The sequence below is a fragment of the Dioscorea cayenensis genome, chromosome 16 (assembly GCF_009730915.1).
Source record: "Dioscorea cayenensis subsp. rotundata cultivar TDr96_F1 chromosome 16, TDr96_F1_v2_PseudoChromosome.rev07_lg8_w22 25.fasta, whole genome shotgun sequence".
NCBI classification, from domain to species: domain Eukaryota; kingdom Viridiplantae; phylum Streptophyta; class Magnoliopsida; order Dioscoreales; family Dioscoreaceae; genus Dioscorea; species Dioscorea cayenensis.
Window position 1 is genome coordinate 6,297,785 of NC_052486.1, and position 16,476 is coordinate 6,314,260.

Sequence of the window (16,476 nt, forward strand, 5' to 3'; positions counted from 1 at the left end):
ATTTTTGTAACGGAAAAGGTATCCGTTGCAGAGTGTGCAATGGATTTGCAACGGATGTGTTGCCCTTCCGTTACAAATCCGTTGCAAACTTGCAACAGTTTGGTAACCGATTTGCAACAGATCCATTACCAAATCCGTTGCAAATTCCATTGCAAATCAGCAACTGATTTGTAACGGAAGTTTTAGATCTGTGACAAAGTAGTTGCAAGTCCGATGCAATTTTGCAACATATTTGCAATGGAGTTTTTTAATTTGTTGCAAATTCAATGACAAAGCCGTTGCAAATCCGTTGCAAAGTTGAACGAATCAGTTGCAAAGTCCGTTTCAAATCCCTTACAATTGTTTTAATGGAAAATTTAATTGTCAAATATTTCAATAGATACCCTGCTACATTAAATGTTGAGTTTTAAATTTCGTAATATAAACAAGCTGGATATTAAAATAAAAGTTCTATCATGTTTAACAAAATATAACATCCATAGTAATAACAATAAAAGTGTGTACAAATACAAATAACAAAGTAGATCTATAAGTCGAAATCATCGCATCATCATCATCATCATCATCATCATCCTACTCTTCATCCTGCTCCTAATGCTGAGAACTCTGACCTGGACCATTAGGTGACAATCCAGATTGCATCATCATTCTCATATGCCTCCACTCACGGCGCATCTGTCTAAACATGGTCTGGTTCTGTTGGATCAAGTTATGATTTTGCTGCTCCAACTCAACCATCTTCTTCTTCATGCCATCCATCTCAGAAATGATCTTTGGGGGAATAGTAGGTGCTAAAGGTGGTGGGGGAGCTGATGTAGCACCACTACAAAATGACTCTTGATACAAGCTTGATGCTTGTGATCCAAGACCATAAACTCTCCTTTTCTTTTCTTCACCAGAAGCCTCCAAGAATATAACATCCATATTATGTGGGGAAGGCTGTGAACCATCTGATAATGGCTGAGAAACAGTCTCAACCATCTTTTGCATGGTGTCCTGCAATTAAATTATTATCATTATTAGAATATGTACAATATAATATGTAAGTAAATCAAATAATATCAAATAAAGGTAGAATATTACATAAACTACTTGTGCTCGTGAATCAACACCTTTTCCTTCTTTACTAATATGAGTCTTGCAGAAGATATCAAATGCTGTAGGTGGCTTCTGAAGTGACTTACTCTAATAATAATAATAATAATACAAAGAACATTAAATAAATTAGTTTATAGTGAAATTAAAATTTATATATCTACATAAAACATTCAACCATTATATATGGGATTAATGTGACATAAACCATGTATCTTTGCATTAATTAAGAAGATACTTAAAAGATTAGATTAAATAAATTTAATATGTTATCTTAATTGGTCACATGTTTAAAAAATTATTTGGAGACTTATACATACGTGCTCATTCCTTGTGCATTTCTACAATAAATGAAATAAAATCAACATATTTACCAAAATCTCTACCATGCTCAACAAATGATTTGGAGGTTCCTAGATGCCATCTCATTGTTTTTTATGCATTTCCACACAAGAATCGATATTAATTCAAAGTGAAGAAGATTAAAAATAAAATTCAATATATCTATGAAAACTACAACATGCTAAACAAATGATATAGAGCCTCCTACATGACACCTCATTTTCTTATTCATTTTCGCACAAAAATGAGCATTAATTGATAGTGTAGACTAAATAAATTTAATATGTCTAGCAAATCTAATAGGATACTTAGCAAGTTATTTGGAGCGATATCTTAGCAAGAATAAATATTAATTCAAAGCGAAGAAGATTAAATAAATTTAATATGTTTACCAAATCTATAGCATGTTCAACAAACGATTTGGAACCTCCTATATGCCTGCTCATTCCGTTCCCTTCACCTCTTGTCTCGCTACGCCGATTGTTAGAGGCCTGCCTAGACTTATGCTTGAATTCATCTTTATTCCAGTATTCAAGCCATTTATTCCAAACTTCATCCTCAACCCAAACAGGCTTCTTACTAGTCTCTTCATAATACTTGTGCCACCTACATAAATTGCGGCTATATTGACATCGAGAGACTTTTTCCCAAACTTCTTTAATAGTTTCCTCTTCTTCTGGGGGACAATAATATTTTTTCTGCAAGAAAGAAGAAAGAATTTAATACAATGAAACAAATATTGTCAATAACAAAGCCTAACATGTAAATAGTAATAAAATCATACCTTAAATTCTCTCCAATAAAAATCATGCGTGTGCTTATCAATTTTGGACCATGTATATCCTTCTTTTTACTGTCTCTCCTTCATTTTCTCAGTGATAAATTTAGAAATTGCATGACCATGTGGTACAAATCTACTACCATAAAAGAATTTAGGTTAATAAAAATTTGTACACCTTAATAATACAAAATTTAATATAGTTTTCTTATATATATACACTTTCTCTTTTACCTGCCCGACTGAATATAGATACGAAGTCGATGTGAAGCATAAGCGTTACCACCCTCAGTAGATGCAGAAATAGAAGGAAGGGGACCTACTGTAGTAACTGCAACAAGCACTGGAGTAGTGCTAGTAAGAGGCACAGAAACTGTAGCAGGAGCAATAGTAGATGGTATAGAAATGGGAGCAGGAGTAGTAGTAGGAGCAGCATCGCTCTGGACAGCACTAGAAGAAGATGATACAGATGCTGCTGTAGGCCGAGACTGAGAGGTAGGAACACCACTCCAACGACGAGTAGGCAAACGATTTCGCCCAGTCATATCTATAAAAATATATAATGCTAACACTATTATTATAAGATCATAATATATAATTATTTACAATAAGAAAACTAGAATAAGTTTAAAAAGCACATTCTACTTTCAAAAAGTGTTACTTAAAAGTGAAATATTCATTTCCACATCAAATTCTATTTCAATTTGCATCTTCTACATCATTGAAAGCATCTAACTCATCCTCGTCTTCTTCGTTGTGTTCATCTTCCTCACTTTCTTCACCTTCTTCCTCTTCCTCTTCCTCAAAATCGATACCATCAATTTCAATGAATGTACCATCAGAAGATTTGACAGATACTTCTTCATCTCCATTCTCAATTTCATGTATTTGTACTTCATCAGCTTGAAAAGCAGAAACAATTGAAATTGCATTTGATTCGGCTATCTCCACAATAGATCTAGCCTTAAGTGCACAAACCATAAGCCAAACATTAGAAGATCTTGTCAACGAAGGATATGGTGAATAGAAAACTTGTGCAGCTTGAGTTGCAAGAATAAATGGTTCATATTTGTTAAATGTCCTATTCTTGTGCACATCAATTAAATTATATTGTGGGTGTATTCTGGTACCAGTTCTCAATGTAGGATCAAGCCATACGCATTTAAATAATACAACCTCTTTCATTGGCCAACCTTCATATTCCAACTTAACTACCTCAATCAACTTCCCGCAATATTCCATCTCACTAGCACTTAAGTTAGATCCCTTAATGCACACTCCATTGTTCATTGTGTACTTCATAGATCCACGTTTTTCTGTGTGAAATTTGTAGCCATTTATATAATAACCATTGTACGTTTTAACCTTATGCATTGGCTTGGCAGCAAGACATTTCAACCATTCATTTGTGATACCCGAACTTGGATGATGTGCATGTTAATGATATGTATATATACACATCAATATTAGATTATTAATACACAATAGAAATTCAATATACATTCAATAGGATTAGTTAAGAATACTCACATAACTATCAAACCACAAGGCAAATTCTGTTTCCAACAAGTGATCAATTTCATGATCTTGAATGCTAGGTTGATTTCCTTTAAGCAATTCTTCATACAATCTACATTAAAGAGAAAAAATTGTCATATTTAGTTTATTTATTATTAACATTATTTGAAGACAAAGCATTGCCATATGTTATTGTTGCTTACTTAATATAAGGTTGAACTTCTTCACAATTTAATAAGAAGTATGTCCGAGCAGCATGATATTCGTTATTGTCCAAACGTCGTGTCTTTTCGGGACCCAAATGCTTACCAGATGGTTTAAAAATTGAAAGCATTCCTGGATATTCTTGCATGTCAAAGTTAATGCCATCATCATTCCGTGCCACTTTTCGATGTCTTGTGTGAACATGTGACTCAAAGTAGTGTGCACAAAATAATGATATTTCTTCAACAAGGTAGGCATTGCAAATTGATCCTTCAACTTGAGCTTTATTCTTTAAATTATTCTTTAATCTATGTAGGTACCTACAATTTATCATGCTTAAAATTATTTACGAGTAAAATAATATTCTTCTAATTTATGAGAAAACCAACAAAAATTAAATTTATACCTCTCAAAAGGATATATCCATCTATATTGCACTGGTCCAGCAATCCGTGCTTCATATGCTAAGTGAACCGGAATATGTTCCATGCAATCAAAGAAGCTTGGAGGAAATATTCTCTCTAACTTGCACAAAATAATAGGTATTTCTGATTCCAACCTCCTCATATCCTCTTCTTTAATTGTTCTTGCTGTGAGATCCTTAAAAAAAATGCTCAATTCTGTCAATGCTTGCCATACATTAGGTGGAAGTAGCTCCTTAAATGCAATGGGTATTAATCTTTGCATGAAAACATGACAATCATGGCTTTTCATACCAAATAATTTCAACTTGCGTTGATCCACACATCTACCCATATTCGAAACATACCCATCTGGAAATTTAAGCTCCTTCAACCAATTGCACAATTCTTCTTTTTGTTTTTTATCCAAAGTGTAACATGCCTTTGGATACCTTTTTGTCCCTTCTTCCATATGTAAATCTGGCCTACTGCAAAATTCCTTCAAATCTTCTCTAGACTTTACATTGTCTTTTGACTTGCCAGGTACATTCATTATAGTATTAAATATATTATCAAAAAAGTTCTTCTCAATGTGCATTACATCCAAATTGTGCCTAATGAGATTTGTCTTCCAATAAGGCAATTCCCAAAATATACTTCTTTTCTTCCATCCACATTTGCTACAGCTCCTTCTAATTTCAGAATTTATAACTTCCCCATCTAATTTTGTGACCTTTTGAAGCCCAAAGCTCTCAATTTCTTTGAGTATTTCAAATCCAGATTTGACTTGAGGTGCACATTTCTTTATTACATCTCCTTTTCTAAACCACTTCTTATTCCATCTGTAAGGATGATCTGGTGGCAAAAATTTACGATGATTATCAAACCATGATGTCTTCCCACCTTTTGTTATGGTAAAAGCATCAGAATCATCCATGCAGTATGGGCATGCTAATTTTCCTGCTGTACTCCAACCAGACAACATTGAGTACGCTAAAAAATCATTAATTGTCCACAACAATGCAGCTCTCATTATAAAATTTTTCTTGCTGGCTACATCATAAGTCTCTACTCCAACCTCCCATAAATTTTTCAACTCAGCTACCAAAGGTTGTAGAAACACATCTAATTTATCTTTTGGATTTGACGGACCTGGAACAATTATTGAGAGAAACATATGCTCTTCTTTCATGCACATCCAAGGTGGTAAATTGTATGGTGTGATTATCACCGGCCATGATGAGTATTGCTGACTAGATTGCCCAAATGGTTGAAACCCGTCTGCACATAAACCCAATCTAACATTCCTGCACTCGGATGAAAATGATGGATGCATGCTATTAAAGTGTTTCCATGCAAGAGAATCTGAGCAATGCCGCATCACGTCATCAGTTTTCCATTTCATGTCTAGCATGCCATACCATATGCTTGGCCGTGGCATTAGATGCATACAACCTCTGAAGGCGAGGAGTCAAGGGGAAATAGAACATCTTCTTATATGCTACATTTGCTTTTCGGCTATCAGTATCAATTCTACCTTTCTTGAACCTGTCATGATCACAGAATTTGCAAGTCGTCAATTCACTATCCTCACCCCAGTATAACATACAACCCCATTTACAACAGTCAATTTGTTTAACAGGTAACCCCAACCCTCTAACTAACTGTTTCGTTTCATAGAATCCATCAACCATAACATTATCTGTTGGGAGGCATTCTTTCATCAATTGGCAGAAATCATCATACAATCTTTCAGAAAAATGATGTTCTGCCTTCAAATTCATTAATTAGGCAACAACAGAAAACTTTGAGATTCCATTAGGATTATTAGGCCATAATTCTTGTTGTTCTGCTCTAAAGCATGTTATAAACATGTTGAATTGATGGAGTTGGGTTGTCTTCGCAGTCTTCTGATTGAAATGAAGGCCCTGCAGCATCACGAATCATTGTCTCCAATGGAGTTATATTATCAACCCCAACATATTGATCAAATGCCTCTCCAACTACTGCATTTTCACTAAGAACATCAATATCATCACTTTCCCCGTGATGGATCTAGGTTTCGTAATTTTCCACAAAACCATACTTAGCAATGTGTGATTTAACAGTATCCTCATCCAAAAATTTCCAATTACGACACTTCTTCTGATTGCATAGGCATCTCATCAACTGACCATCAAGACAATTTGGATGAGCCTTAGCAAACTCCACAAATGAATTTATTCCAACTATAAACATATGATCAATTAATCCTCTTGTTCGCCTTTGATACATCCATTGTCGATCTGGCCTCATGTTTTGTTTCACTAAACTAACATTCACAAAGATAACATTGGAAGAATTTATTAGTCCATGAAGAGAATTTATTGTCATAACTATAATAATCTAATATTAAATAATTCTTCTATAAATATAAGGGACCATGAATAATAATGAAATCTAATGCAGGTGCCATCAATGATATTTTATATATTTTATATATTATATTTTATATAACAGTACTAATTAATTTAATAAAATTATTTATTTATTTATTTTGACAAATAATAAAGTGTTGGGTCATGTTGTAATAAACCACTGACAGATGGCTCAAACAGCAGAGATATGAGCCACGTAAACAATAAAATAAATAATTTTTAATTCAAATCATTTCATATCTTAAAAATTAATCATTAAAAAAATACATCTTTTATTAAATAAATAAATTCAAACACCTACATTTAGACCAATGAAGTAATGAAATTTGTCACTACTATCACCAACATAATAGCTATGAATTTATTCTTCATTTCTTGAGTTTTTGTGATCATGTTATTTTGACAAGATTCTTTAAAAAAAATTGCCGCTATTGCAGGTCTTCACATCAAGACATTTTAGATGATTATTATTACTTATTAATAATAATAATAATTATTATTATTATTATTATTATTATTATTATGTTTATTATTTATTTATATATTTATTTATATATTTATATATTTATATATTATTATTTATTTATGTATTATTATTATGCATGGAACTAATAGCTATGATATATTATTAATACAACACATCATGCCAACACACCACCTTCACTCTCTCTTTTTTTTTCTTCTTTCCTCATTCTCTCTTTCTCTCTTGCCATTTTTTGTTCCTTTCTTACTTGATTCTGTGATTTTTTGTTTTCGCTTGCGAGTGGATGAGGAAGAGCATAGGAGACCTCAGACCTACCAATTTATCAGCATCTCAGAAGGAATTTATTACAACATGACCCAACACTTTATTAATTTCTCACAACATCTCAGCCATTTAATCCAGGACACTTTTAGGAAACTTCAAGATTAAATCTATATGAAGATATGTCATATTTTTTGCCATAGTTAATTTGGCAACATCAAATTATTAATTGTTTCGCTCTGTAGTCAAAATCAGGATTTTACATTTTATGTTGATGCAGCGCTAAAACTAACAGCTTTATTGCATACCTTTTTACAAGTAGCCTATGCTCGAGTCGAGTTGGCTCATCTGTGCTCTACATGATTTTGTGCAATGCAATATATGCTGCCATTCAATGGCCAAGACAATATTTTTTTATAGGCTGCTGATGATTTAGAATTAGGATTTTAATATGCACAAACAATTTATGGTCAATATTTCACTCATAGGCTGCTGATGATTTAGAATTACTTAGGTTTATAGGAGAGTGAATTAGCCTTGCTCTCCGTGTGCCATATGGCTGAGTTGTGATATGTATTTTTTATGGTCCTGTTATTATTATTATTATAACTATTGTTATTGTCATGTTTTGCCTTCCAGACTGCTCTAACCAACTCTTAAAGCTCATTGTCTTCTTTTGATTATAAACCAAATCTCTTTCAAGTTTTTTATGTTGATCCAAGTATAATCTTGGATTGGTTCTTATTTGTATATCAATTAGTCAAACTGTGGAGATATGTTCACATACAATTGTTTTGGGAATTTTTTAATTTATAAAACACTTAAGTTTTCTTCTGCAAGGCAAAATTGGCAGATAAGATTTACAAGTAGTGACGCAAACTTTCTAGAATGAAAGCCTACTTCTGTAGAAAATACTAAAAGCTAATAAAAATCCCACTTATATGAGAAACTCCATGGGTGAGGGCTAAGGATCCATTTTGATAAAAAAAAAAAAAAAGAACTCTTGCTAGTGGCCATGCTTCATTCACTATATATATATGGTCTAGTGTGTGTGACCCACCCTTTATCTCATTACAACATCACCAACTCCATTATCCTTCTTAATCAAGACATAATTATACCTCAATCTTACTCCTTTAGACTAATTGACTTGCTAAACAAACCATATATATAACATGTCTAGTTTATACATTTGCCAAAAGAATTATAATATCAGCCATCTTGGCACCTGTGAAACACTTAGAACTTAACATAATACAATAGACAATCACATGGGCCTATGGTAATGGACTCAAAAAACACATTTGTTCTGGTGCACGTATGAGATATTATTTCTAAATAGAAATAACGATACATTTCATACTAATCATAATATATATGGCGTGTACTAATTCTTTCACGAATACTTTCCATTTAAGCAAAATTCTCTTGATCTTGCAGAAACAATCTATATATACATATATCTTGCATGATACTGAGATTTAATCCGGTTCAAATGTACCATTGCATAGGTCACCTCTAACTATATCTATCCTTCCAAATTTGCAGTAAGTTAATATTGTGGAGTTAGACCTTGCCAAATTCAAAATATATGCATGCAATTGAGAAGAGAACAGACAAAATATATGCATGTTGTGGGCTCCTTTCTTTCCACCCGGCCTTTAATTGGGATTGACCGGTTGAAAAGCATGGATCACAAATCAAAATTTTAATTTTTTTATATTTCAGATGATCATGGGTTCATAACTCCTATTAAGGGCAAGCCCCTAATATTAATTACCACAGACAATGTCATTGAAACCTCCGATTAAGGAACAAGTGTGAATGAGAAGTAACTGAGTAAACATAATAATTTTTTTATATTTAATTATAAAGATGCATGCGAATACATGATCATAGACAAGAATACAAAGGTAAGAGAGAGATTCTCTAAGAGAGCTTAACAAGAGATTTTTTAGAAAGAACTATTTCTATCATGCTCTTCAAAATTTATTTTTAGCTGGTGCTCTTAGCACCTATACTGAAAGCATGTCAGAAGATCCTTTTAGCTTCATGGATGTAGCTCTCCTCGATTTTCTTTTTTTATGTGGATTTGTGTCTTGACGCATAGCTTAGTCCAAGCTGCGGCCACTCTACATTCTGAGTTGCCTACTTGGTCACTTTTCGCTTCTTTTTATCGCTGAAGACTTTGGCTCTTTGCGCTTGTAAAATCACCCGACTCCTTGACTTATGAAACTCCTCAAGTCTTTTGGCTTCTTGGTGCCTTAAAAACTTGAGTTGCATTTGTCGTTTACATGATGCATTTAGGTTTTAGCTCTTCAATGCTTTTGAGCCTTGACCATTAGATTCTTTTTAAGTCGTGACCTCAAACATGGTTAGGTCATTAACTTGATAATTTTGTCTTGATTTTAAAATGGACCTCTTACTCATTTTTTTTGAAAGAAACCTCACAATGGGCTTAGGAAAATCTTTGCCAACTCAACTTTTTTTCAATGAGTGTTGACGAGAAACATGCGAAAAATTTTTCATTCATTTTTTCATTCATCATCATTTTTCCCTGTGAAATTTTAATTTTTACTCTTTCTTTCATTTCAAGAAAAGATTTTTTTTCGTACTTTTCATTGTACCTCTTTTCACTCCAACGGGTGTCAAAAGACCTCCAAGTGAGCTTAAAGAAATCTTTGTCAACTCTTCTCTTTTTTATGAGTGTTGATGAGAGATATTTTTTTGTGAACTTTTCATTTTTTATCACTTCAAGGAATTTTTTTACTTTTCTTTTCATTTTCACTTTTTTACTCCAATGAGTGTCAAAATACCTCAAAGCGAGCTTGAAGAAAGGGTTTGATTTTTTTTATGAAAAATTTCTCTTTACCCCAAGAGTGTCAAGACTTCAAGGTGGAATTAGAGGAATTATAAAAAAAATTCCTCGTTACCCCTAGAAAGTCGAGACTTCAAGGTGGAATGAGAGAAATTTATAGAAACTTTCTCGTTACCCCAAGAAAGCCAAAGCTCAAGGTGGAATTAGAGAAAATATACAAACTTTCTCGTTATCCCAAGAGAGCCAAAGCTTCACGGTGGAATTAGAGAAAATATGAAAATTTTTCTCGTTACCCCAAGAAAGCCAAAGCTCAAGGTGGGATTAGAGAAAATATGAAAATTTTCTCGTTACCCCAAGAGAGCCAAGGCTTCATGGTGGAATTAGAGAAAATATAAAAATTTTCTCGTTACCCCAAGAAAGCCAAAGCTTCACGGTGGAATTAGAGAAAATATGAAAATTTTTCTCGTTATCCCCCAAGAAAGCCAAAGCTCATGGTGGAATTAGAGAAAATATGAAAATTTTTCTCGTTACTCCCAAGAAAAGCCAAAGCTCATGGTGGAATTAGAAAATATGAAAAAAATTTTTCTCGTTACCCCCAAGAAAGCCAAAGCTCATGGTGGAATTAGAGAAAATATGAAAAATTTTCTCGTTACTCCCAAGAAAAGCCAAAAGCTCAAGGTGGAATTAGAGAAAATTTTTGTGAAAATTTTCTCGTTACTAAGAAAGCCAAGGCTTCAAGGTGGAATTAAAAGAAAATTTTTATGAAAAGTCTCAGTTACCCCAAGAAAGTCAAGGTGGAATTAGAGAAATTTCATAGGATTTTTTTCTAGAGGAAGCCTCTGAAGAAAAAAATTACCAAAAATACCCCCACTCAAATTCATCCTTTACTTTTTCCCTCATTTCATTTTTACTCTCTCTTCTTTTTTTCTCTTTTTAACCCATCCTTTTCATTTTCCCATATTTTTCCTTTCTTCTCTCATTTTTACTCACCCTTCCATTTTTCCATATTTTTTTCCTTCTCTTTTTTCAACTCACCCCTTCCATTTTTTTCCATATTTTTTTCCTTCTCTCTTTTTTTCAACTCACCCTTCCATTTTTCCATATTTTTTTTCTCTCTTTTTTTCAAATTCACCCTTCATTTTTTTCCATATTTTTCCTTCTCTCTTTTTTTTCAGCTCACCCTTCATTTTTTTATTTTCCCTTTTTTTTTTCATAACTTTTCACCATTTTTTTTTCTCTCCCTTTTCTTCTCATCCTTCATTTTTTTTATTTTACAAAGTGACAAGAAAATTCCAAATGCAAAGCTGCAAGATTATCTAATGTAGAATACCCATGTTATAGCATGTCATTCCAAGATCAGCTTATTTGAATAGTCCCTAGCTTGGTTTCCCATTTACCAGAACTCTGGATAACTAATCCTAAATTCGACAAAGACGAAAAGAAAATTGGTTAGACTTATACCATAAGAGTACTAGGGGCCGGAGCAGCAACAAGAGCCTTGGGTCTGGGCTTCCCAAAGACAATGGATTGTGTTGTTAAGACAAGTCCAGCCATTGAAATAGAGCTCTGCAAGGCATATATATTATCACCTTTGCGGGGTCACTCATACCGGATCTAATCAGGTTCTCATGCTTGTCAATTATGGCATTATAACATATCTCCCAATCACGATCCTTAGTTTTCTCCCTCACCACTTCTTCCTTTCCTCGACTCCGGCAATGTGCACTATCAAGGCTGCAGTGTCACCAGTGCTTTTTACATAACATTGGCACCCAATTCTCATCGTTGTCTTCAATCTTATTCTTGATTGCAGGGACATATGCAGAGAGGTAGACATAAGCCGAACCAACACCAGGGACAATACTTTCTTCAATGGCCGCAAAGGTAGCATTCTTAGCATCCTCAATTCAGAGCTTGAAGTCTTCCGATTCGGTTTACGTGGCCATACCAACCAGATTTTTTTCTCATATTCTGCCATTATTTAATGCATGACAATGTCTTAACAACCCAGTCCGGTGTTTGCAGCGAGCCATAACGTCACGGACATAGCAATAATATGGTTTGCAGTAGCACTCATGTGATATCTTGCTGAAGAGATATTTCACACATAAAAGGCTATGAATCAGGGAAATCTTTGCAAGCTACCTAGCTTCATTGGAGGACAATGGAGACATCCCCATCTTTCTCTTCATGCAAGGGATTCATCTTCATCAGCCCATAGCGAGATTATACCCATGGAGAGGCGGGGGAGAGAGCTATCGATGGCAGGGGAGAGTAAAGGTGAGCTGGATAAACTTCAGGATGTCAATGTTGGCCTTGAGAGTGAGGTAGTGGTAGCCATCGGTAGTAGGAAAAAAACTAGCAAGGAAATGAGCAACACCAGGGAACTCTGTGCTCATGGAAACGTAGTGAGAGCGAACAAGTCTTCAACGAGTGAGAGCGAACAAGTCTTCAACGTGTGAGAGCGAACAAGTCTTCAAGGTTCTCCGCCCATACATCTCGGATCTCAATCGCCTCGCTGCTCGGAAGTATCGACATCATCGGATAGATATGGAGAGTAAGGTAATAATCTCTATTGATCTTATTCTTCATCTTCATCTCAAGAGCTCGGTTCCGTAATGGATGGCATGGAGAGAAGAACCAGGAAGAGGAGAGAAGCCCAAACACGAGAGAGAGAGAGAAGAAAAGAAATGCATGCTCATCATGATGCATACGTGCATGGTTTTTTTTTAGAAAAGATAAAAAAAAACAAAGTGGGACCCATTCCATAATGTATGCAGGGAAGCATCATGGGCATGGAATATGCATGGCATGCTCTCAAATTTTTAAAAAAAACCTATCATTTTTAAAAGTGGGGCCCATCATATGTAGAGGCATGGAGACATCAACATGGAGACACTATGTTCATCATGCAAAAATAAACTTAAAACCATTGCATCTATTTTTTCTTTATTTTACAAAAAAAATTACAGTACCTCTTCTTCTTGCAGATCAATCTTCTCCGACCTCCTTGTCCTATTATTCTCCTTCTTCCTTCTCACTTCTTCTTCAAAATTCTCTCTCTTCTTGTTTAATTTCTCTCTTTTCTTCAAAAAAAATCCCGGTCTTTTTTCAGTCCCTTTTTTTTTTCTCTGTCGCCTCTCTCCCTCCCCTTCTTTTCTTCTTGTCCCTCCTTTTTTCAAAACTCCTCTCTTCTCCTTAGGCCCCGAAGATCCTCAACACCCCGAAGAATCTCCAACTCCCAGGAGATTTTTTTTATTTTTTATTTATTATTTTTTTATTATTTTTTTTTTAATTCAAAATTTCCAATCTTATCCATAATCTCCATTTTTTTTATATATATTTTCATATATATTTGAATCTCCCTCCTTCTTTTTATTATTATATTTTATTCATTATTATAAAATATATATGTATATTTTTTTAAAAATTTCAAACGACATGTATATATATCTTCAAATATATATACATATATTCTCTCTCCTCTTTTTTATATTATTATTATTATTATTATTTTATTATTTTTTATTTGCCCCCCTAATTTTATTTGGAATAGGATAATGCCCCTTAACTCCTTTTTTTTGGCTCCTATTTGAAGTAGGAGAATATGATTTTTTTTATTTATCTCCCTTTTTTTTGTTTGATATGAATTCAAAGCACAATGCTAATTTCCTAATGGGATTAGGAATAATAATTTTCTATATAAACAAGTGCCCCCCTTGTAGCTTTCTCACACACCATAGTTGAGGGAGGAAGGTACAAGTACTTTTACACTTCCAAACGCTCTTAACTCACTTGAGGTAATAATCTCTCTTTTTTCTTTTTCTTTTTTTCTTTTCTACCTTGCATGGTGCGAAGCTTTTTTCCCCTTCTTCTTTTTTTTTTAACCAAAAATTCTCACTCCATGTGTGCTTCCCTTGTCTTTTCCTTTTATAGAATTTTCCTCTCATTTTTTTTATGTAACAAAACTCCTAAATAGCTCCATGCATAGGCTATTAGGCTTTTTTTTCTTATTTTCTTTTCTTGAAATCATGACCGTATGATAACTCATTCCATGATCCCATGAGTAATATGTCACCTTTCTTTGAATATTCCCATTGATTTGCAATAAAATCCGTCCCTTTTTGTTTTATTTTATATTATTATTTTTTTTTAGAAAAAAAAAAATTATAGATAGCTTGCTTTAATTACACAAACTTCCCTGAGAGTTATCACAATTCCTTTTTCTTCTTTTTTTTTTTATAGTAATTATTTCATCATTATTATTATTATCTTTAATAATAATAATCCCCCTCTTCTTTTTTTTTACCAATACTTACCATTAATTATTTTTTTTCCCTTCTTTTTTCAGTTTTTTTTATGGCTCCCACCACCAAAGACAAACTAGTAGAACCCCTTTATGGGCCATATGATGATCGTGGTAAAGCTCCTGACGGACTACCAATTCCGCGACACTACCCCATTAAGGATTCAGGAAAGCCAATTAAGTACAGTGGAAGCGACTTCAATGAATGGACTAGTATACCAAAGGCGTTCTACGACCTTGGTAAACTCACACCAAATGGCTTTGAAAGGAACGGAGAAAACCAAGTGATGTTATTAAATCCATGCGAGTCCGTTGCAACGAATCTCAACTTAAACACACTTGGCTACCAGGTTAATGCTGACCCTACAACCACTATATGGACTGGGCTAATTCCGTTCTACAAGTATGCTCCCCATCCAACAGGTTATGAACAGTGGGCATTTGAAGTTATAAAGAAGTCATCAAATGCACTTAAGCAAGTCGGTATTCTCGGGGCAGTCGCAGTTTCTACTGGAACATATAATTTTCGACCCATCAGTCGTAAAGGGACTTATCGAAGCGTGGTGTCCAAACACCGACACGTTCATCACCCCTTTCGGGGAAATTGGGATCTCTCTATGGGATCTGAGGTGCATTGGGGGATTACCAATCATAGGGGAGTTTTATGAAGAATATGTCCCACCGAACAAAAATCTTTATTCTAAGGACACTTACTCTTCGACTTTGCAAGATCTACTCAAAATCTACCAATGGATACACCTTTATGCTTCAGGAAAGACTAAAAAAGTCCCTTTTTCCTCGTGGGTGGAATTCTTCTTTAAAGAGTCGCATGGAAAGGGTAAGTTTGTAGGGGATGAAGCTCATCCCATACCACATGCTTCAGATGAATGCAAACTTGCCGCCTTTTTATCCTTGTGGTTATGCTGCTTCATAATGCCACGCAAAGGATCTCTAATTCGTCCAGAAACTTTCCTAATGGCGACCAAACTAGCTAGCGGGATGAGGGTTGCTTTAGCCCCCGCTGTACTGGGATATATCAACACTAGTTTAGATGCAATGGCCTTACATCCCAAAGGGCCATGCCACGCTTCAGTCTATTTACCGTGTCATTTCTTTTATGGCTGGATCGACGCACACTTTGAAGGAACCTATTCTCGACTCACCCAGCCAGATGACCATATTAGAAATATAAATGGGCTATGAGAAATTCCAAGCTTGGCTTACATATCAGGTGTAAAAGCTTCCACCTTCACCCTTAAAAGAGCACGCAACATATTGAGGATGGAAGAATATTTGAAGTGGCGCCCGTTTACTTGTTCCGATTTCAAAAACGAGGCTTTGTATGGAGATCATAAAGAACCAAGCGACAAAAATAAATTGGGGATGACCCAAGCAGAATACTTCGTCTCACTTCGACAGAGCATCATTCCTCTGCGTCTAGGCAATACCCTTCATGCTCAACAGTACAATCCTCACCGCTTTGCCAGACAATTCGGTTATGACCAAGGATTTCCCACAGAGATCCAAGTACCAAAACATCCCCAAACTACCGGCCTTCTGATAGGCTACTGGCACCACCATAGTAGGAGAAAAACAGGAGCACAATTTTATATCCCATCTCACAAGCGCGAAGGAAAACTTCTATACCCGTATGCGCACTTCTGGTCAATTAGGGTACATACGACTTTGAAGTCGATTTATACTCTCCTTAATGAACAAAGTCGATCGGCACAAATTCTTAAAGACAAAGCTTCAATTGAAAAGGAGGCTCCTCCCCAGAAAAGAAAGCGAAGTAGCCATGACATCCAGCTGGGAAAAGACCAAGTCGGAACTTCTGCGCCCCCTATGCCCC

General features: G+C 34.8%; 1 protein-coding gene across 3 annotated transcripts; it reads right to left on the reverse strand.

Moving 5' to 3' along the window:
• Positions 1-570: 570 nt before the first annotated feature.
• Positions 571-2,736, reverse strand: LOC120278413. Of its 3 annotated transcripts, none has more exons than XM_039285196.1 (5): positions 2,450-2,736; positions 2,222-2,351; positions 1,830-2,135; positions 1,084-1,179; positions 571-996 (listed from the first exon to the last, which is right to left on the reverse strand). In XM_039285196.1, exons 3-5 carry the CDS (start codon positions 1,881-1,883, stop codon positions 592-594), a joined length of 555 nt encoding a protein of 184 aa, XP_039141130.1. In that variant the 5' UTR covers positions 1,884-2,135; positions 2,222-2,351; positions 2,450-2,736; the 3' UTR covers positions 571-591. The 3 variants fall into 3 exon arrangements, with proteins under 3 accessions (XP_039141130.1, XP_039141129.1, XP_039141131.1); XM_039285195.1 differs by having other exon boundaries at positions 1,084-1,185; XM_039285197.1 differs by lacking the exon at positions 1,084-1,179.
• Between the last annotated feature and the right edge of the window lie 13,740 nt (positions 2,737-16,476).